This window comes from Cheilinus undulatus, linkage group 21 (genome assembly GCF_018320785.1).
Source record: "Cheilinus undulatus linkage group 21, ASM1832078v1, whole genome shotgun sequence".
Taxonomy (NCBI): domain Eukaryota; kingdom Metazoa; phylum Chordata; class Actinopteri; order Labriformes; family Labridae; genus Cheilinus; species Cheilinus undulatus.
The window spans coordinates 32,080,521-32,107,718 of NC_054885.1; the positions used below are offsets into that span (position 1 = coordinate 32,080,521).

General features: G+C 38.6%; 2 protein-coding genes across 5 annotated transcripts in view; both read left to right on the forward strand.

The window, feature by feature from the left end:
• Nucleotides 1-8,751, forward strand: part of LOC121529451 (adenylate cyclase type 9-like) — a 65,318-nt gene extending 56,567 nt beyond the window's left edge. For both annotated transcript variants that reach the window (XM_041817322.1, XM_041817323.1), the window contains 4 exons: nucleotides 2,105-2,264; nucleotides 2,540-2,682; nucleotides 4,682-4,705; nucleotides 4,938-8,751. In XM_041817322.1, the coding sequence (XP_041673256.1) occupies nucleotides 2,105-2,264; nucleotides 2,540-2,682; nucleotides 4,682-4,705; nucleotides 4,938-6,303 (1,693 nt within the window). In that variant the 3' untranslated portion in view covers nucleotides 6,304-8,751. The remainder of the gene's footprint in view (nucleotides 1-2,104; nucleotides 2,265-2,539; nucleotides 2,683-4,681; nucleotides 4,706-4,937) is intronic.
• Nucleotides 8,752-12,455: 3,704 nt separating this feature from the next.
• crebbpb (CREB binding protein b) overlaps nucleotides 12,456-27,198 on the forward strand; it is a 55,453-nt gene continuing 40,710 nt past the window's right edge. For all 3 annotated transcript variants that reach the window (XM_041778064.1, XM_041778066.1, XM_041778065.1), the window contains exon 1: nucleotides 12,456-13,308. In XM_041778064.1, the coding sequence (XP_041633998.1) occupies nucleotides 13,224-13,308 (85 nt within the window). In that variant the 5' untranslated portion in view covers nucleotides 12,456-13,223. The remainder of the gene's footprint in view (nucleotides 13,309-27,198) is intronic.

The following is a 27,198-nucleotide window of genomic DNA, read 5'->3' on the forward strand; positions in this document are numbered from 1 at the left end:
CTCACTCATTCCCTACTCCCTATCCACTATATAGTGAGCAGCATATAGTGGACTAAATAGTGGACTCAACCGCACAACACAAAAATGTTTTCGGACACTACTCCGGCTGCGGGCAATGACATCATCGCCGTCTCACAATTAAAACGTTCAGCAACAACAGCTCGTAGATTTCCTTGACAATGGCTGAGGATCGAAATTAAAGGTAGAATTTCAATGAAAACTGATACAAAATGTAACGTATTTTCACAAAAAAATAAATATACTAATAGATAAAAAAGTTGTCTCTATAGTGACAAAATAATATACATCTTTTTGTGTGAATTATCACTTATTTTTGCATAAAGATGATGGTCTAATGTCTTGTAATCATCATAGGAGGAAGAAGTTACTCCATTTTGAATCCTTAATATTTTCTTACAGATTTGGTAAAATCAACAAACAAAAAAGCATTTTAAAAAGTTTTAATATGTGTTCCTGTGCTCCTCTCGTTGGTCCGTCATGTTTGAGAGCAGCAACCGCGATGCATTATGGTAAATATTGCTGGGCTAGTGACCATCGGTTGTTCACTACTTTTCACAATGCATTGTGGGATAGAATGAGTGCACTATATAGTGAATAACAATGCTCACTCAGAATTCGGACACCACTACAAAATGGCGTATTCACTATGTAGTGAATCACAGATGAATCACAGAGGAGGGAAACTGAAGCAGGAAGAAAAACTGGAATCAAACACAAGGGAAGGCAACTACAAAATAAAACAGGAAACATGGAACACTTCACAATACACAAGAACACTAGACCAGGAGGAGATTCAAACATGAGACACTAGGAGGGAGCAAGGAAGCAAATACAAACAGGGAGTAAAAGTAACATGAAACACAGGGAATTAACTAAACATAAAACACAGGGAGTAAAATTAAACATAAAACACAGGGGATTAACTAAACATGAAACACAGGGAGTAAAAGTAACATGAAACACAGCGAATTAACTAAACATAAAATACAGGGAGTAAAATTAAACATAAAACAGGGAATTAACTAAACATGAAACACAGGGAGTAAAAGTAACATGAAACACAGGGAATTAACTAAACATGAAACACAAAGAGTAAAAGTAACATGAAGCACTAAATACACAGAAACAAAAGGGATCATAAACTAAACAAAGTTGATGAAAAGGCAAAAACACATGAAAAACACAAGAATCAGAACATAGATCATGACAGTTTGTTTGGAAATGTTCAGTTATTCCCATGGAAATTTGGGAAATGTACTGTATTTGTTATTTTTTAGAATTTAATTTGAACTTTTGGGGGGATTTTTGATTTGACATTTTGTTATTTTTAGAAATTATTTTGGAACATTAGAAACTTCACTTCAGAAAGAAAGTTTAAGAGTTAAGGGAATTAGTGTTGACTTTGGAAAGGAAAACTGCGAAGAAACTCTGAACTTGGGGTGGGAATTTTGTTGATGCTTGGGTTTAACAAGTGGTTGTAGTCCATCAACAAAATAAGAAAAATTAGAACACCATACCTCTCTTAATGACTGTCACCATTTCTTAATGACTGAAGACCACCAGTAAAAACTACTTCCTGTTCAAGGCTGAGCTTTTAAACTCATCAGGTCCTACTTATCCCAAATAAATATGAAAAAGTAAAAAACAAACAAAAGTTCAGGTCTGAGGAGGTTTAGGTGTCTTAAATTAATCCAACTAGCTGTAACATTACTGGAGATGTTTGCATTACCCTATGACAAAGCTGTATTTATTATTTTTAATGAAAAATGAGCTACATTTAAATTTCATCTTTAAGTGGATCATATTTCACCCACTCTTGGTAAATGATTTTGAAGAATTGATGTCACTACTATCATTTGCCATTTTCCCTTCAACAAACTTTTGACTTAGATGTTCAGACCTGATTTCAAACTGTTTTCAACCAAATTAAACCATCTAAATCCTGAATACTCACTTATACAAAAATGTTAACCAACTTTTGTTACCTCTTTTTTAACTTGCATGCCAAATATTAAATACAGAATGCTGCAATAAATCATATCAAGCTTCACATTAACCACTATTTCTTGTTCTGCTATCCCAGTATGGCTTTCTATCTGGACTGTGTGCTGAACTGCACTCGGGTGTTGATGAGGACGATTTCTAGCTGGGTAATGCGTCACATTATAGGAGCTGTCCTGGTGTCTCTGCCCACTGTGGCTGTCTACTCCCATGTCACCTGTGACATGCATCTCTCCATACAGGTACAGTTAAAGTTTCATAGCCTTTATTGTAATCAATCACAGATATGGTGAGATCAAGTGTGTTGTTATTTGGTTCCTGTGCTTGTTGAATTTTTAATTATTTTTCAATCAAGTCAGCTGTAGGGCTATGATGCTTATGAAATTTCCAGCTGTGACTCAATGAAATTCACCACATGTGTTATATTGAGCAGTATTGGAGCTTTTACTAGGGCTCTTTTATTTGATATCTCTATAGGCCCTTTTGACTAATTGCTCTCTGCTCTGTGTTTTCCCAGTTCACCATGTTCCTCTGCTGTGCTGTCATCATAGCAATCATTCAGTACTGTAACTTCTGCCAGCTCAGCTACTGGATGCGCTCAGCTCTGGCAACTTTGGTGGGACTAGCACTGCTTGCCTTGCTCTTCAGCTCCCCCTGCAGGTAAATGTGAAGACACTGACTGCAATAAAGCAAAAGGAAAAAAATGGCTTTGCTGTTAAGAAATGTTTTGTTAGCCCTATCTATGTTTAATGAAAGTGTAGGGTTAATGTGATGAAATTGGCTAAATCATGAAAATATCAAGTTAAGAGATGAAATGTCAGTTTGGTCTTGTAGATAGAGCAAGCACTCCTTGTACATAGGCAGCTGTCCTTGCTGCACTGGTTGCAGATACGACTCCAGATCCTGCTGCTGTTTGGTGCATGTTATCTCCCTCTCTGGCTTGCCATATCTTTTGTCTCTCTGTAGCTGTCCTATCAAATGAATGCCTGAAGATACACATGTACTGTGTAATTAGAAATTTCAAGAAAAAACAACATATTTATCAGAATCAGCTTTAATGGCCTAGTATCTATGTAACAACAACTCTGGTTAGCTTTGCTCTCAGTGTTCAGGAATTAAACATTAAGTACAAATAAATGAATAAAACTGGAAAAACAGTATAAAAACATAATCTTCAAATATATACAAGCTTTTGTTAGGTATTTTAAGAACATAGAATTCTGGGTATTTTCTAAGGCATGTATGCCAAAGCCAATAGACTATGAGTCTGAAATAATAAGAGTTATAGTTGTATGATTTAAATATTATGTGCTTCTATTTAAGCCTACATAAACTCACAGCATCTCTTTGATCAACCTGAATCATTCAGAATTTTTTCATATAATTATATACACTATATGGACAAAAGTAACACCAACAGGGACTGCAGTTACACTGTATTCAAATACATGTACTTTAATATGGAATTGCCCCCCCAATTGCTGCTATAACGACCTCCACTCCTCTTTGAAGGCTTTCCTCAAGATTTTGTGGGAATTTGTGACCATTCATTCTGTAGAGCATTTTCGAGATCTGGGCACTGATGTTGGACGAGAAGGCCTGGCTTGCTTTCTCCATTCCAGTTCATCACAAAGGTGCTCATTGTTGTTGAGGTCAGGGCTCTGTGCAGGCCGGTCAAGGTCTTCCACACTGAACTCATCAAACCATGTCTTTATAGTCATTGCTTTGTGCACTGAGGCACAGTCATGTTGGAATAGAAAAGGGCCTTCCACAAACTGTTGCCACAAAGCTGGAAGCAGAGCAATGTCCAAAATGTCTTGGTATGCTGAAACATTAAGATTGCCCTCCCCTGGAGACAAGGGTGCCTAGTCCTAACCCTGAAAAACAGCCCCATACCATTATCCTTCCTCCATCAAACTTCACAGTTGGCACAGTGCAGTCAGGCAGGTAACATTCTCCCTGCATCTGCCAAACCCAGACTCACCCAACTAACTGCCAAACAGAGAAGCATGATCGATCACACCGAGAACACATTTCCATTGCTCCACAGTCCAGTGTCAAAATGCTTTACACCACTCCATCTGATGCTTGGCCTTGATGAGGCTTGAATGTAGCAGCCATGGAAACCCATTCATGAAGCTCTCGCCACACAGTTTTTGTACTTACCTTAATGCCAGTGGAAGTTCAGAACTCTTCAGCTATGAAATCAGCAGAGTATTGGTGACTTTTACGCACCATGCACCTCTTCCACTTTGTTGCGGAGTTGCTGTTGTTCCTAAATGCCTCCACTTTCCAATAACATCACTAGCAGCTGACTGTGGGACGAAATTCCAGGAACTGTCTTAAGGCAATGATAGTATCCATCATAGTACCATGCTTAAGGTTACTGAGCTCTTTCATTTGTATCACAAATGTTTGCCAATGGAGACTGCAGGGCCAGGTCCTTGATTTCATATACCTGTGGCAATTCATAATCTGATTGAAACACCTAAATTCAATAATTAACAAGTGTGGCCAAATACCTTGTTCATATTGTGTATGTCACAGAAAGAAATGATATTACTGTGCCATTTTTTCAAGTATTGTTCATCCCTTATAGGTTGGGTTATGCTGGAGTCCAGATATTTTTTTAGTGTTAATTTTGTTTTATTTCTTGCAGGGTTGCTAAAGGTCTGTTTTTCTGGTAAGTAGAATCTAACTGTTTTGTGTAATATGTTGTGATTAGCCATCAATCAGTTTTTGCCTTTATGATACATGGTTGGAAATATGGTCAGAACAAGCAAACTTATGGCAAACTTTATTCATATGCAAGGGATATTTGGAGAATTAGAATCTGCAGATATTATCAAGTGCTGCATTTTTGTTCTACCCTTCTGTGTTCCAAATTTTCAGCATTTCTTTCTCCTGCCCTCCAGGAGGCCAGATGACCAGAGTAATATCAGCAGCAGCAACAGCTCCATCATCATATCTGACACTCTGACAGACCCAGACTCACAGCTCAGCCCACAGGGTCTTCTGGGCCCTGAGGCTTGTGTGGCCTTTTTCCTGCTCCTCCTGCTGGTCTGGTTCCTAAACCGTGAATTTGAGGTCAGTTACCGCCTGCATTATCACGGCAATGTGGAGGCTGACCAACATCGCATCAAGATCCAGAACATGAGGGACCAGGCTGACTGGCTGCTCCGCAACATCATCCCCATCCATGTGGCAGAGCAGTTGAAAGTCACACAGAGCTACTCCAAGAACCATGACAATGTGGGTGTAATATTTGCCAGCATTGTTAACTTCAGTGAGTTTTATGAAGAAAGCTACGAGGGAGGCAAGGAGTGCTATCGTGTGCTAAACGAGCTCATCGGAGACTTTGATGAGCTGTTACGGAAACCTGTCTTCACAAATATTGAAAAGATCAAAACCATTGGTGCCACATACATGGCAGCAGCAGGACTCAATGCACAGCAGTGTGCAGATGCGGCACATCCTCATGCCCACCTTCGTGCTCTTTTTGAGTTTGCCCTGGAAATGATGCGTGTGGTGGACGACTTCAACAAGAACATGCTGGGCTTTGGCTTCAAGCTACGCATTGGGTTCAATCACGGCCCTCTAACAGCGGGAGTGATCGGCACCACTAAGCTTCTTTACGACATCTGGGGCGACACAGTGAACATTGCTAGTCGAATGGATACCACAGGTGTGGAATGCCGTGTCCAGGTCAGCGAAGAGAGTTACTGTGTGCTCAGTGGCATGGATTATGAGTTTGATTATCGTGGCACAGTAAATGTCAAAGGAAAAGGTCAAATGAAGACATTTCTGTACCCAAAAAGCAGTGACAGCGGGCCTGTGCCTCAGTACCAGCTCTCAGTCTCACCAGAAATCCGGGCTCAGGTGGATGGTAGCATTGGGCGCTCGCCAACTGATGAGATCGCCAGCATGGTGCCCGCAACTAGCGTAAATGCAAGTAGCTCCAAAACTCTAGTTCCCAGTGCCAGCGCTGGTTCTTCTCCTGCAACAGTACTTAGTCAGGGGAAGGAGATGCTTAGCTGTGAAAGACGTCACTCCACAGATACCTCCAATGCCAGGCGATCTATGTCTCACGGTGGCATGATGTCGATACCTGTCAGTAACCAAGAAGGACCTCTCACTTCTGCAAATAACAAACAGATCATCATTCCATCCTCCGACCCTCAAAATAGACGTCAAAGTTCAACAGCAATGCCGCCAAAAGAGGCTAAAAAAGACAAATGTGATGATTATGACATTTATGTTGGAGAGTTCACAAAACTTTAGGAATTTTGTCTCAATGGCGCTTTTATCATAAATCATCCACCCGTTATGCACTTGTTCCAGCCTGAAGGCATCCACAAAATTGCTGTACATTTGGTTCTACCACAGGTGGAATCAAGGAGAAAGTCCTGCTGTTTCTTCTGCATCAGCCCGGCAGCAGCTGGTTTTATTGTAGTCTGATCGGCTGATGCTATCAGTGAAAGGACCACAAAGTGAGTGTCAGGCAGGAACAAACAATGGAAAGGGAAGCTGTGACCACTGACTTTAAATCTTTTTTTGCCTCTTACAGATTGCATTGTCTCCAAATAACTTACTTGATTATCAGTACACCTTTAATCATTTCTTTCATATGTCTTTTAAGTGCCTTTAGAATAGAATAATATGTACACTAAGCCTTTTTGAGTAAGAGATGAATAACATAAAGGGAAAAATGTAAAAAAAGCAATCTTTTTTGGAAAAAAACGCTTCGCTTTTGTTACAATTTAACTTAGTAAACTATGTTTTGCTATGATATTTTGCCTTTTATCAAAGAAGTTCTCAGCAAGCTGACCTTACAGTTGGAAAGTGCTACAACATTTGGAGATTCTGGAGAGGAAGATTGAATACAACACAGCTGAAAGACAAGTATTATTAAACTCTGCACTTGAAATGCATCAGAGCCTGCTCCATGTTCATCATGAAAACCAGAAAACTCTTCATGAAGGGCACAGATGAAACTAATCAATACAGTTTAAGGGCAGGTGCATGTTGCGTGAGTGTATTTGCATGTGTACAGTGTATGTGTCCGTGTACATCATGCAGGGTTTATTAAGGAGAGGAGTCTGTTGAATCATGCAGGATGACAAACAGGAACGCAGCTGAAAAAAAAAAAAAAAAAAAAAAAAACTCTCTTGTTGCTGATGTGGCAGCTTTGTCTCTGGCCTCAGTTTAGATCTTTCTATTGCCTCAGTACTGAGGCATGATGGTCCCTCAGCCAGTATTAATCAGCATGCTTACAACAGCAGCACCCATAGACGAGGCTCTCTGCTGGTAGTGTACGTACATCCCATGTGATCCTGACTCTCACAGGGACTCAAACTGTGATTAGTGTTGATGAGCATTTCAGTGATTCCTAACAGGCACTGCTGTACCTCTAGAGTGTCTTTAGCTGTGGTTCTAGATTGAGTAGAGAAACAAACAGCCTAGGTTTGCTATGGATTACACTGTGTGTTAGTTGGTCGTGCTTTTCCGACATGGATAATCAAAGTGGAATGTCACCAATCTTAAATAAATGTGTTTTATTGTATTTATTGTCACACAAAACTTGAACTGTTCATGTGAAGTGCCCTATCATATTTTCTATTATTTTACAGACAGCTGAACACACTTAATGCTTTGTATTTTCAGTGGCATGAAACTCAAATGTAAATGTAAAGGCGTTGCACCCAATGTATTTCATATTTATTACTTAAGGTGTTTTTACTCTTCTGTTTAATTTCCCTGCTGTGGGTCATACTTTTTAAGGAAATCAAGGTGATTGAACTGTACTGGTTTATCCATGCACCAACCCTCATCTAATCACAAGCATAGAGGTAGAACATTCAAGGGGGAGCTTGGAGTAGAGCCAGTTGAAGTGGTTCAGGGATCTGATCAGGATGCCTCCTAGCTGACTCCTTTTTGAGGTCTTCCAGGCATATCCAACTAAGAGACCCCGGGGTAGACCCAGAGCTCAATGGAGGGATTATGTATCCCTTCTGACCTGGGAATGTCTCTGGATCCCTAAAGGGAGATGGGAAATGTTGCTGTGGAGGGGGATGTCCGGGCCAGCCTACTGCCACTACAACTCAGTTCCAGATGAGTAGATGAAATGGGTGGATGGGTGATCTCTCTTGCGATTACATTTTCTCCCTGTATATCTATATATATCTCATCAATAAGGATTGTGTGCTCAGAGGCAAAACGTTGTTCCACTTAAGCTATTCTTTGTCTTTTTGACATTTTTGTCTTGAACAGCAATTAAACTTGATCTTTTTTAAAAAAAAATCAAAGATGGATATCTCTAAGGTATCAAAATCAAAACATACCACCATTTTTCTTTAAATTAATTTCAACCTTATGTTTAAAGGGATATTTCAGCATTTTTGAAGTTGGGTGGCAAGAGGTACTTACACAGTCAGTGATGCATATACCCATACATACATATAATAAATCTCTTTTTTTCTCTCTGAAGTGAAATGATGATGATTATGGCTTACAGATAATGAAAAAACAAAATTCTGTGTCTCAGAAAATTAGAATATTATGAAAAAGTTCTATATTGGAAAGTAATGGTGTCATACCCTAATAAGCTAATTAACTCAAAACACCTGCAGAGGTTTCCTGAGCCTTAAAATAGTCTCTCAGTCTGGGTCAGAAGGTTATACAATCACGGGGAAGACTGCAGACTTGACAGATGTCCAGAAGGCAGTTGTTGACACCCTCCACAAGGAGGGTAAGCCACAAAAGGTCATTGCTAAAGAAGCTGGTTGTTTACAGAGTGCTGTATCCAAGCATATTCATAGAAAGTTGAGTGGAAGGACAAAGTGTGGTAGGAAAAGGGACAACTGCAGCCTTGAGAGAACTGTCAAACAAAATCCATTCAAGAATTTGGGGGAGCCTCACAAGGAGTGGACTGAGTCTGGAGTCAGTGCATCAAGAGCCACTACGCACAGATGAATCCTAGAAATGGGTTACAAATTTTGCAATCCTCATGTCAAGCCACTCCTGAACCAGAGACAACGTCAGAAGCGTCTTACCTGGGCTGTTGAGAAAAAGAAGTGGACTGTTGCTCAGTGGTCCAAAGTCCTCTTTTCAGATAAAAGTAAATTTTGCATATCATTTGGAAATCAAGGTGCCAGAGTCTGGAGGAAGAGTGGAGAGGCACAGAATCCACGTTGCTTGAAGTCCAGTGTGAAGTTTCCACAGTCAGTGATGATTTGGGCTGCCATGGCATCTGCTGGTGTTGGTCCACTGTGTTTTCTGAAGTCCACAGTCAACGCAGCCATCTATCAGGACATTTTAGAGACCTTCATGCTTCCTTCTGCTGACATATGGAGATACTGATTTCATTTTCTAGCAGGATTTGGCACCTGCCCACACTGCCAAAGGTACCAAAAGCTGGTTCAATGACCATGGTGTTTCTGTGCTTGATTGGCCAGCAAACTGGCCTGACCTGAACACCATAGAGAATCTATGAGGTATTATCAAGAGGAAGATGAGAGACGCCAGACCCAACAATGCAGATGACCTGAAGGCTGCTATCAAAGCAACCTGGGCTTCCATTACACCTGAGCAGTGCCACAGGCTGATCGCTTCCATGCCACATTGCATTGATGCAGGAATTCATGCAAAAGGAGGCCCAACCAAGTATTGAGTGCATAGAAATGAACATACTTTTCAGAAGCCTAACATTTCTGTTTAAAATATCCTTTTTAATTGATCTTAAGCAGTATTTTTAATTTAAAATGTTTACACTGAATTTTGGATTTTCTTTATCTGTAAGCAATAATCATCAAAATTTCAAAATATTTCACTTTATGTGTAATGAGACTGTGTAATATATAGGTTTCACTTTCTGAAATGAGTGACAAAAAATATTGAGCTTTTTCATGATATTCTATTTTTTTGAGATGTACCTGTATACCAGTTGTTATTGGTACACAAGTATTTAAAGTGATATTGTAAGCTACAATTTTAGATAATTGAAAATAACATTAAATTTATTGCTAGGATATAAGAAAGTAGATTCTGCATCTGTGTTTCAGAAATAAAATCTCATTCATTTTTAAATATATGAGCAGTTTTTAATCATCATTAATTCATATACCCCTTTTCTATATTATTGTGTATTGCCTAACAATATGGCGGCAATGTTGGCATATGGCCAGCCAGTCCATACCAAAATATCCCTTTAGCATAACCTTGAAAGTCAAATAAAAGTTCATGGCTTTTAAAGTAATCTTGAGTTGCCTCTTTAATTTTAGTCTGCTTTCATTCCTTAATAACCTTTCCTTAAAAGCTTATTCATAGGCAGCAGAATGTTTCTTTTTTGTGCTACAATTGTACTAAATTTTTCAATAGTTATGACACTTGAGCAGTGCCTTTTCCTAATATAATGTTAAACATTAATTGGCCTTATGCAGCTTTCAATTGCTCTTTGTTTTCCATTTATTTGTGTACTGTATATATTGAAAAAGTAAGTTAGATGCTTGAAATGCATTAATCTGAGTTTAAAATCCCTGGTTCAAAATATAAAATCAGTTTTTTTCATGCTTATGAGCACACAACCCTTGTACCAGTTCAATATAACTGTTTTATAAACTACAATAAAGGGACATTTAGAACAATGGTAGTTGTAATAAACCGAGGTTAAGTGCTTAGTAGAAGTCATGAGTGTAAAGTAAACATAGAAACAGTACTCCTTTTGTCACTCTGTAAAAGGAAAAGTTGTCAATGCAGGATTATGAACGCTTCATACTTTTTTCCCCTCTCCTCAAACTTGAAATGATTGTTTGCTTTGATTCATTCAGATGTAAGTGACATGCTGAACCAGCAGAATGGGAACATTGAGAAAACTGATGCCAAAGAGTGTCATTGCCACCTCAATAGCTCCACCTTAATTTGCAGATTGTGTTGTGTAACAAGAATCATTTATAGATTTACAGCTAAAACACATTTGCACAAAGCACCCACTTTTTTTGTACAGTTTGCCTTTTTAATGTATATTACCTGAGCATTTTCTATTATTTATATAAGCGCATGTACTATAATATTGAATAGTCTGAAAATCTGGGTTATTTTAACAAAGCTGGGAAAAATACTTGTGTTTTTGTTTGCCTGCATGTGTGTAAAAATGTAAGAGTGTTTGTAAAAAAAACTGTGAGGTTGTGTTTTTTCAAAGGGATGCTTTAATACAAGCAGGATTGTGATGAGGACATTTTAATCAATTTTATCATCCCAATAAGTATAAATGTTAGGACAGATAGGCTTAAAAGACACTTCTTTATTTAAATTAATCAAACTGGCCAAATAAGTGGAGAGTCAGCAGTATTTCAGTAGCTTCTTAACAACCGTTTTCAATGAATTGTTGCTCTTTTGGAAATATTTTGTACATTGCACGCTGATAGATTTGCAAGTGAAGGTTTGATTTGAATAAAATACAGTTGCTGGGAAATGTTGTTGCGTTTAATTTATAGACTATATGCTACTGATGTAGTACAGCAGTGGGACATTCAATAATTATTATTTTTTTCTTGAATAATCTTTGGGTGTTTGTTTATAAATGTTTGAAAAGTGACAAATAGTAAACAAGGTTATCACTGATGTCCACTTGTTTTGTCCACAATGTAAATATATTTGCTTAAATTTTATACAACCATGAAAACTTCATTGAGATTTAGACTGTCATTAACAAGAGTGTCCTTGAAAAGACAAGAGGCAGCACATTTAACTAAGTTACAGTCATAAAACAGCATAACATTATTGACTGTGTGATACAGTTTTAATTTATGAATGCTTTGAAATGATTATTTTGTCTTATGCTACATTTGCAATCTAAGCTTGTGTATGCAAGACATACTTTAATTAAAGAAAACATATCCAATCAATTCAGGTGACCTACCCAAAGAGTGATAAATAATATTTTTATGTTTTTATTTGTGCATTAGGCATATATGTTTTTTCCCTTTCCCTGCTTTTAGTTGCTTTATCTTTTTTAATGATAAATTATTCTAGAAACGGTTTTTATAGCCTCCATGAATTATGAGTGACCAACAAATTTGTTAAGTGTGGGAATTGTCTTTTTCTGTCTCTGATCAATAGTTTTTGCTACCTTCAAATAGGAAAATCCTAATTGATGCATATTTTACAGAGAGAATTATGTTTAAAAATATTTTGAAAGTAGGCTAAAGAAGGCCTACATCGGCAACCGTCTGTTTGTAAAGTTTTAAGAGGGTAACTGTAGTAATTTCAATTTTTTTGGGTTATTCCTTCCCCAGAGGCTACTTTACGTACGTCCGCATGACGCACAATTGGACACAGGTTTACGTCAGGGCGTCATAGCGCACACCTCCCCCTCCTCCCCCCACAGTCTAGCTGGGAAGAAAAAAAACTTTTTTTTGTATCGGAGGAATCAACAGCCGCCATCTTGACGCGGCTCAGAATCGGGATTTCGGGGGGAGCATTAATTTTAAAAAGCGACCGGAGCGATCCAGACCGGACCCAAACGGCCTTTTTCGTGCAGAAAATCGAAGTGTTTGATCTTCCGATCACATTAAATGTCAATATGTGATGGTAACACGGGGTTTTATCGTCTCGAGAGCCCACTGTATATTTGATTTCCCTTTTAGAGAGCGCCGCTTCTCGCCGTATCTCCGTCTCGAGACGCTGTATTTACTGGGAGACAGCCACCAGAAAAATAATCCACTCAATACAAAATATTTTTCGATTTTTGCTCTTTTTATTTAAACCAGAGAAAGATTTTATGGCTGCTTGTTTCGGCTGCGAAAAAAATGATTCTGTACAGATGTGAAACCGGCGATCTGCGGACAAAGGGATTTGCTCACGTCTTTTGTAATATTTTATGATTGATTTTTATTTATTTTTCTCGAACTGAAATAATTTTTGGACGGTATTATTGAGGATAATTATGTGGGTGTTGGGTGTTGGATTATCATGGGGTGATCTTCGGTGGCGAAGCGTGGCGCTGTTGCCTTTCTTTTAAAGCCTTTAACACCAGGCAGCGTTTCTCCTGCTGTCTGCCACTCAACAAAAACAGTTAAATTGCTGCTTATATGCGTTACGATTGGAAAGTGGCCAGTTTTGACGACCCCGAGGCTAACAGGTTGGACAGACCCTTCAGAATATATTTCTGCAACATCATCCATTCATAAAATTTACCAACCAGGATGGCTGACAATCTGCTGGATGTCGGACCCCCCACTGCAAAGCGACCCAAGCTGAATTCACCTCTCTCAGGATCAGATGGCCCAGGTAAAGTGGTTTCACGGTATTGAGAATAACATTTAGCTAATGATATGTCGCATACAGCATAGTCTTACTACCTATTGAGGTTTTGGTGCACCCTTAAGAAAGAAGAAAGACACTTCAGTGGTGCTGTGCAAACAGATCACAGGAAAAGTGTACATAAAGTCCCTGTAGGACTGTTTCTTTACATCTCCAGTAAGTGTCAACTCAGTCCCTTCCTCACATGTGACTCATTTAAAAGGGGCTGAACTGTTTTAAAAAGTTATGTCAAACATCAATGCTTATCCATCATATCATATCTGAGAAACGTGAATAAGTGTTGACAGCAGATCTGCAGGGCTCTGGAGTTCCTATGATCTTGTGTTATTTCTTAGCTTCATATGATATAATGTGATCATCTTTGCATGAGGCGCATGCTGCCTTTGTATCCCTGAAGTTGGATTGGATCTAGTGTCTGGCTCATTCAGTCTTGAGCAGTATAGACCCTTGACAGGACAAGCGCTTGAACCAGTGTTGTGTCTGATAGAAAGATAATCTCTTTCAGCACTGGGTCACCCTGTCACTGAAGGGTTCAACCCCTCTTACATTTAACAAACTGCTTAGGGGTTAATACTATCTTGGAGAATAAGCTTGGAGAAAACTTTTCCTTTGAAAGTTTATGAAAACATTCTTATTGGAGAGGACTAAATAGAAAGATTAATGGGTTTGTGCTCAGTGATAGCAGACCTGTACACGTTTGCAGTCTTGCCAAACATAAAAAACACAGGCTAAGGCAGGACTTTTGCTTTCTGTCTCACCAGGACCTAGCCTGCCATAAATGTAGTCTGACTAGGACCTCATTGTGGGAAAACTGCTGGTTCTGTTTTTGGCTCTACAGTCATACCACAGGATATATTTGCATGATCTTTTTGCAAAGAAAGATGGAGTGTCTACTGTGTGTCTGAGCTGTCAGAGTCAGGGTTTTTTGTTGTGCACCTTAACACTTAAACCACTGAAAAATAGAGAGCAAGTCAAGTCAGTTAACAAGCAAGGTAAATTCACAGGACAGTATGGACTGGAATGTATCTGTTTGCTTGCTTGTTTATGCATGCATAGCATTTTATTTTTAGGGTTTTTTTCAAGTCTAAATGCAAACTGTTTGGACAAAAATGTTTTGCTGCCTGACCACTACACCAATTGGGACTGTGATGGCACTGTATTCGAATGCATGTACTTTAATGTAGAGTTCTGCAACTGTGATAGCCTCCAATCTTCTTGGAAGGCTTTCCACACGTTTTTGAAGTGTTTTTGTGGGAATTTGTGCCCATTCATTCTATAGAGCATATATGAGGTTAGGCACTGATGTTGGACAAGAAGGCCTGACTTGATCTCCTTTGCAGGTTTATCCAAAAGGTGCTCGATGCAGGCTATTTAGGATCTTCCATGCCGAACTCATCCAACCATGCCTTAATATGCTTTGCTTTGTGCACAGTCAAGTTGAAATAGTAAAGGGCCTTCCCCAAACTGTTGCCACAAAGTTGGAAGCATAGCATTGCTCAAAATGTCTTGTTATGCTGAAGCATTGCCTTTCACTGGTGATGAGGATCTAGCCCAAATCTCGAAAACAGCCCATACCATTATACCTCGACTACCAAACTTCACAGCAGTCAGGCAGGTAACGTTCTACCGGCATCCGCCTAACAAGACTCAAGCATCTAACTGCCAAACAGAGAAGCATGATTTATCACTCCAGGGATACATGTCCATTGCTCCACAGTCTAGTGCCCATGTGCTTTACACCACTCTGTCTGATGCTTGGGGATGTGAGGCTTGCATGCAGCTGCTGGGCCATGGAAACCCATTACACGGACCTCTGGCTACACAGTTTCTGTGCTAGCATTAATGCCAGTGGAAGTTTAGAGCTCTTCAGCTATGGAATCAGCATAGCATTGGTGGCTTTTACACACCATGCAGCTTAGCAGTTGTTGACTCCACTCTAGGGATGCAACAATTCGTTGCCGTTGTTGACAATAATCGATAATGACTCCTGATGTCCGTGCACCTTTTTTCATGCAAGGTGCAAAACGTTGTTTTCTCAAGCTGAGATGCTTGGGAGTGAGCCATTTGTCATTCAAACTGTCTCTGTTGAGAGTTGACCGTGCTCAACAGTGATCTGCAGGAAAAGAAAAATGACGGGAGAAATAATGAAGGCGCTTGATGCAACATCTGCACATCCCAAAGCTTCAAACATCTATGAATATTTCACTCTTGATGGTTCAAAAAGAAAGACTGCTTGTAAAACAGATAAAGCAGTCCTTACATATCATGGGAGAACATCTGCAATGTGTTTTTACTTCCTACTCATGGTCCGGTTCATGGCTTAGTAGGTGTTGTTCCTAAATGCTTCCACTTTCTAATAATACCACTTACAGCTGACTGTGGAATATCAAGCAGGGAAAAAATGGACTTTTGTAAAGGATGGTAAATACTGTAGTCCAAATAGTGTAAAAATAAGAGGTACTTAAAAATGCAAAACTGGAAGCTTTAATAGTGCTGTTGTCAAAAAATGGCACTTCAGGGTGCCGGTGGCCAACTAGTTTAAGGCTCCCTGTATGCGGGTGGCCCGGGTTCGAATCCGGCCTGAGGCCCTTTACCGCATATCTCTCCCCACTCTCGTACCTGTTTCTGACTCTATCCACTGTCCTTCTCTATCAAATAAAGGCACAAAAATGCCCAAAAGTAAATTTAAAAAAAAGGCACTTCTGCAAAGCGCAAAATTGGCACTACTGTAAACCTAAATGCATTTATGCGGGCATTTTTTTAAACCTTACAAGTACTTCTTAATACAAAAGTAATTGCAGCCTTTTTTGTAATTATATGACTGGCACTGCAATTGCGATTGGATTAATTGTGCAGCACTACTGACAATTTTATTGTTTTCCATTTTTATTCTATTCTTTCCTTCATATTAAAAAAATGGCAGCGTCATATGTTGTAAATACCCAGTAATAGGAATGAGAGATTTAAGTGAGGGAATAAAAGTTATAGCAAGTTCGTATGTGTATGAATAATTTGATAACTAATACTGACCAGGTGAGAGATAACATTCACCCACATACTTATCTCCATAAAGCATGCTTAAAGCATGTAAACATATTGATATATAAACAGGTACACTTATTTATTGTGTGATTACACTTCTAATTATTTCACCCCCAAATTAAGATCTCACCTATTGCACACCACCGGTGTCTTAAGTGACATCTTCAGGTGTCTTTTTGTGCAGCCTACAGTCCAAAACCCCTTAAAGGATTGCTGGCATTTGACCGATATAGCTGTCCAAATTCTTGTCTGTTAATTTTTCCTGGTAATCACATAATTTTATTGCTCTAATAGAGAAAAAATATCATACAAAGGGTCCTCTTATACAGCTTAAACTTAACTCTTTCTTTGTAAAAGAGTCGAGGAAGGCAGAAACAAAGGGTCAGTTGGCCACGTCAACTTAAGCCATGTCTTTTTGCATGTGTATTCTTACTGTTAGTTCAGAAGATATCTTTTTATGTAGTCGTCAACATTAAACTGTACAAGCATGGGCCGTCTTCTGTTCCTGAATTTAGTCTTGGGATTGCACCACTGCAGCCACCTCTTATCTTTTTTGAAAGTTTACAAAGCATGGTGCAGTTGCTTAATTTCGAATCACAGCGGAGATGGGAAACATCTGTCTGTTTTTTTCAAACAGCTGAGAGGAGTGGAGTTTCTTTGTTTGGTCTGTCTCCTCTTCTGTGGGTGGCTGTTTTATCAGAGCGGGCTGACGGTCCTCGGGTCCTCAGCCAAGGTAGCTCATCTTCTCAGAGGGGTGACAGGAGCTTTCGCTGGGCAATAAAGAAGCCTGACACTGAGTCTTCTCCCCCACTGCTGCCAGAAGCCTTCTCTGTCTCAGTTGACACACACACAAATGCATGTATTTAGTAAGACATTGCACAGCGTCTGTTGTAGACCTGCTCTCTTTGAAGTCTGGGGATGCAGCTCAAGGTCTTAAGAACACTGAGAAGATTTTAGGTGCCAGGCTGCAGATGGGGGGATAAGCCCTGTATTTTTTTGTACTCTTGAAATAGCCCTTATTCTGAGAAAATTCAGAGGCAGATATGTGAGGAACCTGTAGCTTGCAGCCCTGTACCTCCCTCCTCCCTTTGTGTGTACACTTATGTTTTCTTGTTTTCTTTCATTGTAGAATGTACACAGTAAAACTAAATCTTTGTAGAGTACAAATGTACAAACAAAGCTACACTTGATATCTTAATTGATTTTCAATGACACATGCATAGTTTTATAAATTTCCCCCTTAAACTTGTTGTGTTATGGCCTGCATTTAATCGGCAGGCAAAGATGTCGTGTCGCTCACAGCTACAGATTAGCAGTCTGTCTTTGATGTTTATGTTAATGTGTGATAGTTTTTTATGGTTCTCTAGTCTCATGTCGGTGTGTGTTAGCGCCTGAGGCTACGGGCCAGTGTCGGGCTTGTTTTCATTTGTATGGCTGAGTAGGCGTGTCAGCACCAGAGGTAAGATAGGCAGCCACTCTCAGACCCCACAGCTCACCAAACAAACTTTTCATTTACTCCTTTGACTAGCCTGTGTGCATTTTGACCAACCCCTTGGTGGGCATTATTCATCTATGTTAGCATTAGCATGTGGTTAAGTACATACAAGTGTTGAGAAAAGAGATGAAAAGATTGTAAAAATTAGTACTGATACTGATGTTTAAAATAACAATGTAGATGATACTGATGCTGATCTATGTGTTTTTTTAAATACTTCTTTTGTTGCAGCGCTCCTAGTATGTCAGCATTTCTCTCATATTTGGCCATGAAATTAGATCTGAGTTTGTCTAACAGGACACTTTTTCTGCCCTGGAATAAAATTTGCATTTGATTCAGCATCTAGATGTACTAGATGCCTGCATAAAAATGACTGGACACAACGCACAAACATTGGTAACTGATGTCTGATCATGCCACATAACGTGTCCGATGGCCAGTATTTGTAAACAGGGTCGATATCGGCTAAATATAAAAGTTAAACTGATGCATCTGTGGATCCCTAGATGAAAATCTTGCAAAAGCATGGACAGACAGAGAGCCTGGCAATGGAATAATCCTGATAGAGGGATCAAAAGAAAGATTAACATTATTACAATGACAAACTTTGGATATGTATGTTTACTTCTTATAGATTGATTAAACACTTAAACAGTGTCAGATTAAGCAAAAAGTATTATTTGTTTTTTTACTTGTTTTAACTACAACCCCAGTTCCAAAGAAGTTGGGGCACTTACAATAAACCTGTTTTTTCATTCACAACATCAGACATCGAAACACAGACATTTTGCAATTTCTTGAAAAATACTAGCTCATGTTGGATTCAATGGCCACAACACATCTTTAAAAAGTAGGAACGGGGCAACAAAAGGTTGGAAAAGTAAGTAATACAATTGATAAAAACAGCTGGAGGAGCATTTTGCAACTTATATGATTAATCATAACATGACTAGGTTTAAAAAGAGCATTTTAGAGCGGCGCACTCTCTCAGAAGGAAAGTTGGGAAGCGCTTATCTAATCTGTGAAAAAACGTCTAATTGTGGGATTGTTTTTTTTTTAGGAAAATGTTCCTCAACATAAAATTATAAAGAATTTGAATTTCACCATCTACAGTGCATAAAACCATCAAAACATTGAGAGAATCTGGAGAAGTCTTTGTGCACAAGCAACAAGACCAAAGGTAAATATTAAATGCTTGTGATCCTCAGGCCCTCAGGCTGCACTGCATTAAAAACAGGCATGATTCTGTGCTGGAAATCCCTGCATGTGCTCAGAAACACTTTAAGAAATCACTGTCAACACAGTTCGCTGTGCCAAATGAAGGTTCAAGCTGTTTCATGGAAAGAAGAAGCCATATGTAAACACCATCCAGAAATGGGGCTGGCTTCGCTGAGCCGAAGCTCTTAAAATTGACTGAGGCAAAATGGAAAACTGTTCTGTGGTCAGATGATACAAAATTAAAATTCTTTTTGGGACCACAGATGCCTGCAGACTGAAGAGGAGAGGAACCACCCAGCTTGTTATCAGCACAGTTCTAAAGCCTGCATCTCTGATGGTATGGGGTTTCATTACTGTCTATGGCGTAGGCAGCTTACACATCTGGAAAGGCACTATCAATGCTGAAAAGTCTATAGAAGTTCTAAAGCAGCATGCTCAAATCCAGAAAACATGTCTTTCAGAGAAAGCCTTGTATATTTCAGCAGGACAATGATAAGTCAAATACCACATCCATCACAACATCATGGCTTCACAGTGGAAGAGTCTGGGTACTGAACTGGCCTGCCTGTAGTCCAGACCTTTGACCAAAAGAAAACATTTGGAGCATCATAACATGAGAAATTCAGCAAAGAAGATCAAGGGACTGTTGAGCAGCTAGAATCCTACATCATAAAAGAATGGGACAGCATTCCTCTCCTAAACCTCACTCCATGGATGTTTTTTACACTGTTAAAAGAAGGATTGCTTTATAATGGTAAACACTGGCCTGTCCCTATGTTTTTTGAGAGGTTTCCTCATCAAATTCAAAATGAGCTAATGTTTTTCATTAAATGGTAAAATATCTTGGTGTATGGGATTTGTGAATCATTGCATTCCATTTCTACATTTACACAGTACCCCAACTTTTAGGGGACCTTTGGTTGTGTTTGTTTCATTTATTTAAAGAGGAGGAGAAATTTGTGGATCATAAGATTTATTAACAACACTGTATATTGCGGTCTCATTTAAAAGCGTGTTTAGGAAAAAATGAGTGATAAAAGCTGGTAAAGAGGCACAGCTAGCCCCTTAGATCAGGGCTCATTTGCCCCAATTTGTTCTTATTGCCAGCTGCAAATAAACCACAGTCTGCCTGAGAGCCACAGAAATTATGTACAGGCTTTTATTTGCATAAGAGGTGAGCAAGTGAGTTTCCATTACAGGTCATCAATGAAGACAAATTGTCAATGAATAGTGTGGGCACATATACTAAGTTCAGTGAACTTGGTTTCCCAATGCCTGAAACTGATGTATAATGCAGGTATAAACACCCATGAGTGAATGCAAGCAGCATCTGAGCTCAAACCCTTTTCTTCTGTCCTCTTAATATCAGAAGACAGTGGCTTAAATAGCGTATTTATCATATTATTTTTTTCTTTGTTTCTTTTGGCCGTTGTCCTTGTGATGATATTGCTCAACTGGGCACCGTTATCAAATTAAATATGGGCATAAATATCTGATATAAAAATGATCATATTTTTTGCCAAGACTTGGTCGGACAGTAGTCCAGATCTGCTTTCCAGCATCTCACCTCAGTGTCTGCTGTTTCAAAAGAGGGAAAACATGGTTGGTACTGGTTGCAAACCAATCTGCTGCCCAAACCAGTCCTGCCCTGCATCCCTCAATCCTTAACCTTTGCATCTCATTCTTCCAGTCCCTTTTTCATAAATTCAAATAATTTCTGTGGGTCTACAAGATGGATTGAAAGTTTTCTTTTGCCGCCTGATTGTAAAGCCTTGCCTCTTTTAAATACCATTTCTCTCATTGGTTGTGGTTTTCATAAACACTGTGCAGCAAATGACTGTAGCCCCAGCTTTACAAGTGTAGTGTGCCACTAATTTTGCACATCTTGAAGTCGTCAAAGCTTTGCTTATAAAATACCATCTTAAGGTTTGACAAACCGCAATTCACATGTGTGGAAAATAGCTGAGCTTTGCTTACCCATTTTTTGACATGACATTATATGCCCTTATTTATTTACTTAATCTTCCTTCTGTCTCTGAGGTTATCCTCAGTTTTACATTTTCCCTTAAAATATTTAAAGCAGACCTTAAATGCAAACTTAATAGTGGAAAAGCACTTAAAGAGGATGTCCTGTCTATACTGTGACACATAATTTTATTATAAGCATACATGTGAAATAGAAGGAATGCTATTATTACTTGTAGTAATAACCTAAATTCAAACTCAGAACAACAGAAAACTGCATATGCTGCAAAATTCATTTCCTCATGCAGTAAGGTGGTGGAAGACAGTGCCTGTGTCTTCCTGCTAAACCCCTATGATGAATGCATTTTATTGATTTGACTTTTTTAACCCTAAAATTAATGCTAAAAAGGGGATAATTCTTTGATCGAGACTTATATTATTTAATTCCCAACAATCATATTCAACACCTCCATTGTGAAATTGACCACACTGTTTTAAAGAAGGATAAAAACAAAAACAAAGCTGCTATCCTCAAAAGGCTTGCCTCAAATGCTTCTGTATGCACCAGCCTAGCTTTTATTCCGCCAGTTTCAACATGGATTTTAATGCTAGAATTATTTTTGAACTTCAGCAGCATAATACAGAAGCTTGTTACCACAGCTGCTTTGAGTGGATGTAAGAAAGCTGCAGCAGCAGATCACTTGACTGCATTTTTCTTAAGCTGACAGTTAAAGGTCCTACTTTTTAGTATTATTTGATTTAAAAGGCTTAATACTTACTGGCATTTTAATTAGCCTGTATAATTACTTAGGCTTGTCCAATATTGGTTTTCCAGGGCTGATATCGATAGATTATTTATTAGTCGTGCATGTGACCAGTAACTGATATTTAAAGCTAATAACATTTATTATGACAAACAAAAATGTACCTGATGTAGCAAAAGTAAAACTTCATGTTAAAAAATAAAGGAAACTGCTTTGTCAACATGAGAAACAGCATGGAGACACTGTAGCAGCAGAAAACAGGAAGTGATTTTGCTACTCCATGTGCCAGTGCCACCCAGGCCTCAGTGTTGATTGGCTGGCCATTGTGTGACATCTAGTCAGTGAGGTAGTGTTGTGGACAGAACATTAGGATGACAGAGTAGAGTGAAAACAAAACCAGAGTGGACGGCACACCTCGCAGTGAACCCAAAGTAGCACACCTTAAAATGAATGATTATAGCCAATTATCAGGAAAATAGAATGCCCCAACCATTAATAGGCTAAATGCCAAATATCGGCATCATTAATCAGCCTGGCTGATAATTGGTCTACCCCTAATAGTTATGCAACCCTGCACACTAAGTGCTTTTTAATGAAAATCAGCTGATGATATTTAGTTCCTGATCAATTAGCACATCCCTACTTGTTACCACTTTACTTACAGTATTTCATAAAGTACAACCACCAAATTTAACGAGGTGATCTACTGGTAGAACTGTTAAAGTTGGGGCACTGGTTTAGCTCAGTAGGTAGAGCAGGCACCTGCATATAGAGGCTGTAGTCCTCAATTCACTGGTCAACACTGTTTGGTGCAGATAACAAATTTTCTGCCGATATTTACATCCAATATTTTGCCTGTGTATCTCAGCATACATCAACTGTAAATTTTGTCCATATATACTAATGAATTAGTGGAGTTTTAGGCCAAACCAACAGACCTATGTCAGTTGAGGTCTTTTTCTTTATTTATCTTCATTCTTTAAAATTTAAAGTGGTTTTTAGGGACTAAAGTTTGTTTCCTTGGTCATGCTCGAACCTTAAAGTGTGTCCAAAAGGACTGAAATTTTTTGTTGGTATCAGTATCCTCTAAAATAAATCTGTAAATATTGGCATATCCGATATTAGAAAAAATCCAATATTGTGCATCCCTAATCTAAATAAAGGCAAAAGCCCAAAAATATTGGAAAAACAGTGTTTGTAGGCATAGACAAGGTGTTTTGGCTATTCACTACACTTAGCATGAAAATAAATGTGCAGCCAGCTTCTTTGGGCTGTCTTGCCGTCGCGCCATGTTTTAGTTAAGTTTAGCATGCTGGCCTCCAAAAATTTCTAATATACACACAAGGCACAAACCGCAGTAAATGCAATACCATAATCTTTAATGTAGATGGTCAATAACCAAATCATTAAATAGAGTATAACACAATGTATTTTTTGATTAGATGTCTTGCAGTGTTTTCTGCAGGAACACAGCAGATCTATGCCAGAACATTGCCATATCATATCAAGTCTGCTAATTCTCTCGTCGGAGACAGAGAAGAAGCATTCTGCTCTTTTCTGCCTCCATCTCATCCCTCTGTGCCTCAGCAACAGTCTGTTATTTAGCCTGTTATTACCTCCCAGACTGAAGAGGCTAATTGAAGATTTTCATGTGGCTGCTGGAAAGCTCAGGGTGAATTGCAAGCAACAGCAGCTCTGTCCTCTTCAGGTGAGAGTAGTATGACTCAAGTGTTGGAACTCTCATCACTGAATGCTTCTGCTGTTACTAAGTGACATGTGATTGCTTGCTACTGGATGTTCTTATCATATCTTTTTGTAAAAGGGCAAATGAAAAATGGTAGTCCCAACCATGCATTGAGCCCCTTAAAATGTTTGTGCTCTTTAGGTCCTCTGTATTCTGTTGTTTTTATCTTTGTATGATCAGGTCTTTTTGGCAAATGCATAAACGATCAAGTCTTCCATAGTAGTTGAATTTCTGTCCAACCTCAGTAATGTTGATCTCTTGGGACCCTGAGTTAGGCGGTTGTAGGGGTGTGGCTGTTGTGATGACATACACTGGCAGGCTCGCGTCTGCACGTGAAAGACCTTGCCATAGACGTGTGATTTGGACTGTGACCTTCATAAATGTTCTATTCATTTTCTGTTTGTGTTGGGTTAAGTTGTGTTTACTTTAGCTGCACAGCTCTCAGTTACTGAGCCAAAGCTTTCCCTCTGCAGCCCTTGTCGTCTTCTGTTACGGTACATCAGGGACTTAATTACTTTGTTGTCCATACTATCTCTTTAAACAGATGACTGCAAATAAATGCAGAATTTTTGCGGGACATGTACAGTGCTTAACAAATTTATTAGACCACCCAAACCAAAGTAAGGTTTATGCCACAGCTGCCCTAAATTAACAGCACTGGTAATTACCAAAATCATTTTTTGTTTCTGCAATGGTTAATACACCAATATGTAGAAGCTCTTTAACCGAAATGAGATATATATATATATATATATATATATATATATATATATATATATATATATATATATATATTTTTTTTTTAAGATTTATTTTTGGCCTTTTTGCCTTTATTAGATAGGACAGTGGATAGTCGGAAACAGGGAAGAGAGCGGGGAGAGACCTGCAGGAAATAGTGCCATGGGCCGGATTCGAACCCGGGTCGCCTGCGTACATGGCGCGCGCCTTCAGCACTCAACTACCAGCGTGCCCTGCTAAATAATATTTTTAATGCTAAAATATCATTATCATTGTTATCCGTGAATGTTCAAATTTACTGATTTACAAAAACCTGAAAAAATAGTTAATCACATTAATATTACTTGATTAATATGTCAAAGTATTGTTACTTACTTGCATTCCTGAACAGAAAAATGAGTTTTAGTGGTTGAATGTTATGCTTGATTAATTTCTGACTTCTCAGAGAAGCCCAGCGAGCTGGCTAAAATTTGGGTATAAAAAAGGTGAATTCAGTTTGAAATTCCTCATTCCTGTTCAAAATGGTAAAATGTGGAGAGCTCAATGAAAATGAAAGCGTCCGCATTAAAGCACTTCATGATACTGGATGGTCTCTGAGACAAATATGACAGGTGGTCTAATAAATTTGTTAAGCACTGTATGTGGTGTTTTCTTTTGTCGTTCATTTAATTTCCATCTGGTTTTGTTGGAAAACAATAGCAAAGTTGGCAAATGGGTCTACAGTTCACATGGCAACAAAGATTTAGTCCTTGTTTGGATTGCTACTCAAGGAAACCCAGAAAAGTTATTTTTAATTAAATTTTTCTACTTCTCAGCTGGCCATGAAATCAACAGTACGTACAGCGCTACAGTCAAAATGCTTCTTAACACATCTCAATGATGTATCACATCTAGAGTCGTCACGATAATCTGAATTATGAGTTTTGATCTGATACTAGCTAAAGTCAAACAATATAGATACAGGGCAACAAAAACACCCAAAACTGCTTAATTTAGCAGTTTACAGTAAGAACAACAAAATGTGACAAACTAGTTATGGCACAAAAATGAGTGAGCCACAACATTGGATTTTTGCTGATATCAGTTATGCCAATATTTCCAAATCAATTTTAGCTGATAGTAGTGATGCACCAATGCATCGGCTTAACATCGGCATCTGCCGATGTCGGGCTCGTGAACTTTCATCGACACACTGGTAAAATAAGTGAAATGTGCTAAAGACAATCTCTGTTGTATGTCATTCTTTTAGCACCTGCTCCTCACGTGCTTTATAATCTGTGGCGTTACATAGGACACAATAAACTAAAAGCCCATCAGTATTGTGCATCACGTTAAACCAGAATGTGGTGCCTTCAAATGTTGGCTTGAGGGAGACAGACTCTGCATACGCTGGGAGTAATGGACAGTCATAATCTCTTCAACTGCTCCAAGACAGTTTTTGTTCTTCATGTGCTCAGATAAATGCTGAACAGTACTCCCAAACTTTGCAACAGGTCCTGTTTGTTAAAAACATTAACCCAGTGTAGAAATCCATGCTGGAATCAACAAAATTGAAGTTAATTAGCTAACTTTATGAGCTGAACGACGGAAAATATGATGTGTTCAGGTAACCTCAGTAATTAGACGAATGTATACTATATTTTGTGATATGTTCAAATGTCCCATAAAAAATAGTAAAATTTAGTTTTTAACAAGAAACAATAATAATAAATGCAGCTGTGTATATGAGGAAATTGTTTTATTTGAAGATATAAAATGGATAATCCAGACTGAATCATGACATTTTAACTCGAACACAACTCCGTTTTTACCCCTTCCATATTACGTATTTGTCCTCATTTTGTCTTCCCCAAACTATAAAAAAGTATCATTTGTGGTATCGATAAGGACTCTGATTGATAAGGAGTATTGATAACGGTATCCATTTCTATAAAAATTAATGAACTCCATCCTTAACATCGCCGTTCTCAGAGTGATGGAAAAACATTGGCATCGGTATTGGCCAAACGGTCATTTTTAACCTCGGTTTCAGCATCGGCATCAGCTATGATTTTCACCATCGGTGCATCACTAGCTGATACTGATATGCACTATATGGACAAAAGTATTTAGCCACCTGACCATTTCACCGGCAGGGACTGTAATTACATTGTTTTCAACAACATATATTTCAATTTGGAGTTAGTCCCCCTTTTGCCACAATAACAGCCACCTCTCTTCTTCGAGGGCTTTCCACAAGGTTTTTCAGTGTTTCTTTAGGAATATGTGCCCATACATTCTGTAGAGCATTTATGAGGTCAGGCACTGATGTTGAACTAGAAGGCCTGGCTCGCAATCTCCCCTGCTCTGTGCAGGCTAGTCCAGTTCTTCCACGCCAGAATTTTCAAACCATATCCTTTTAGTCCTTGCTTTGTTATGTTTGAATAGACAAGGGACTTCTCCAAACTGATGCCACAAAGTTGGAAATATAGCATTGTCCAAAATGCCTTGGTATGCTGAAGCATCTTCACTGGAGATAAGGGGACTAGCCCAAACTAGGGCTGAATGATTTGCAAAAATAATCTAATTGCAATTTTTTCCTGCAATATCGCGATTGTGATTTGAAATGCGATTATTTAGGTTCCTCAGTTTTTCTGTTGTTTAACAAACATAAGCAAGAAATCATTCTCTATTATAAAAAGTACAGTATTAGATATGTTAAACTAGGGCACAATTTAGAAAAAATCTTTCTGTGATTTTGGCTACTAAAGCAAATTTGATATCAATTGCTTTGTTGAAGGGGGTGGTGATCATTTCTCATATTCTTCTCATTTTGATGAAGAAAAATAATTGCATGAGCAAGAAAAGTAAGATTTTTGTAAAAAATAAAAGAAAAAGATACTTAAGGTTTG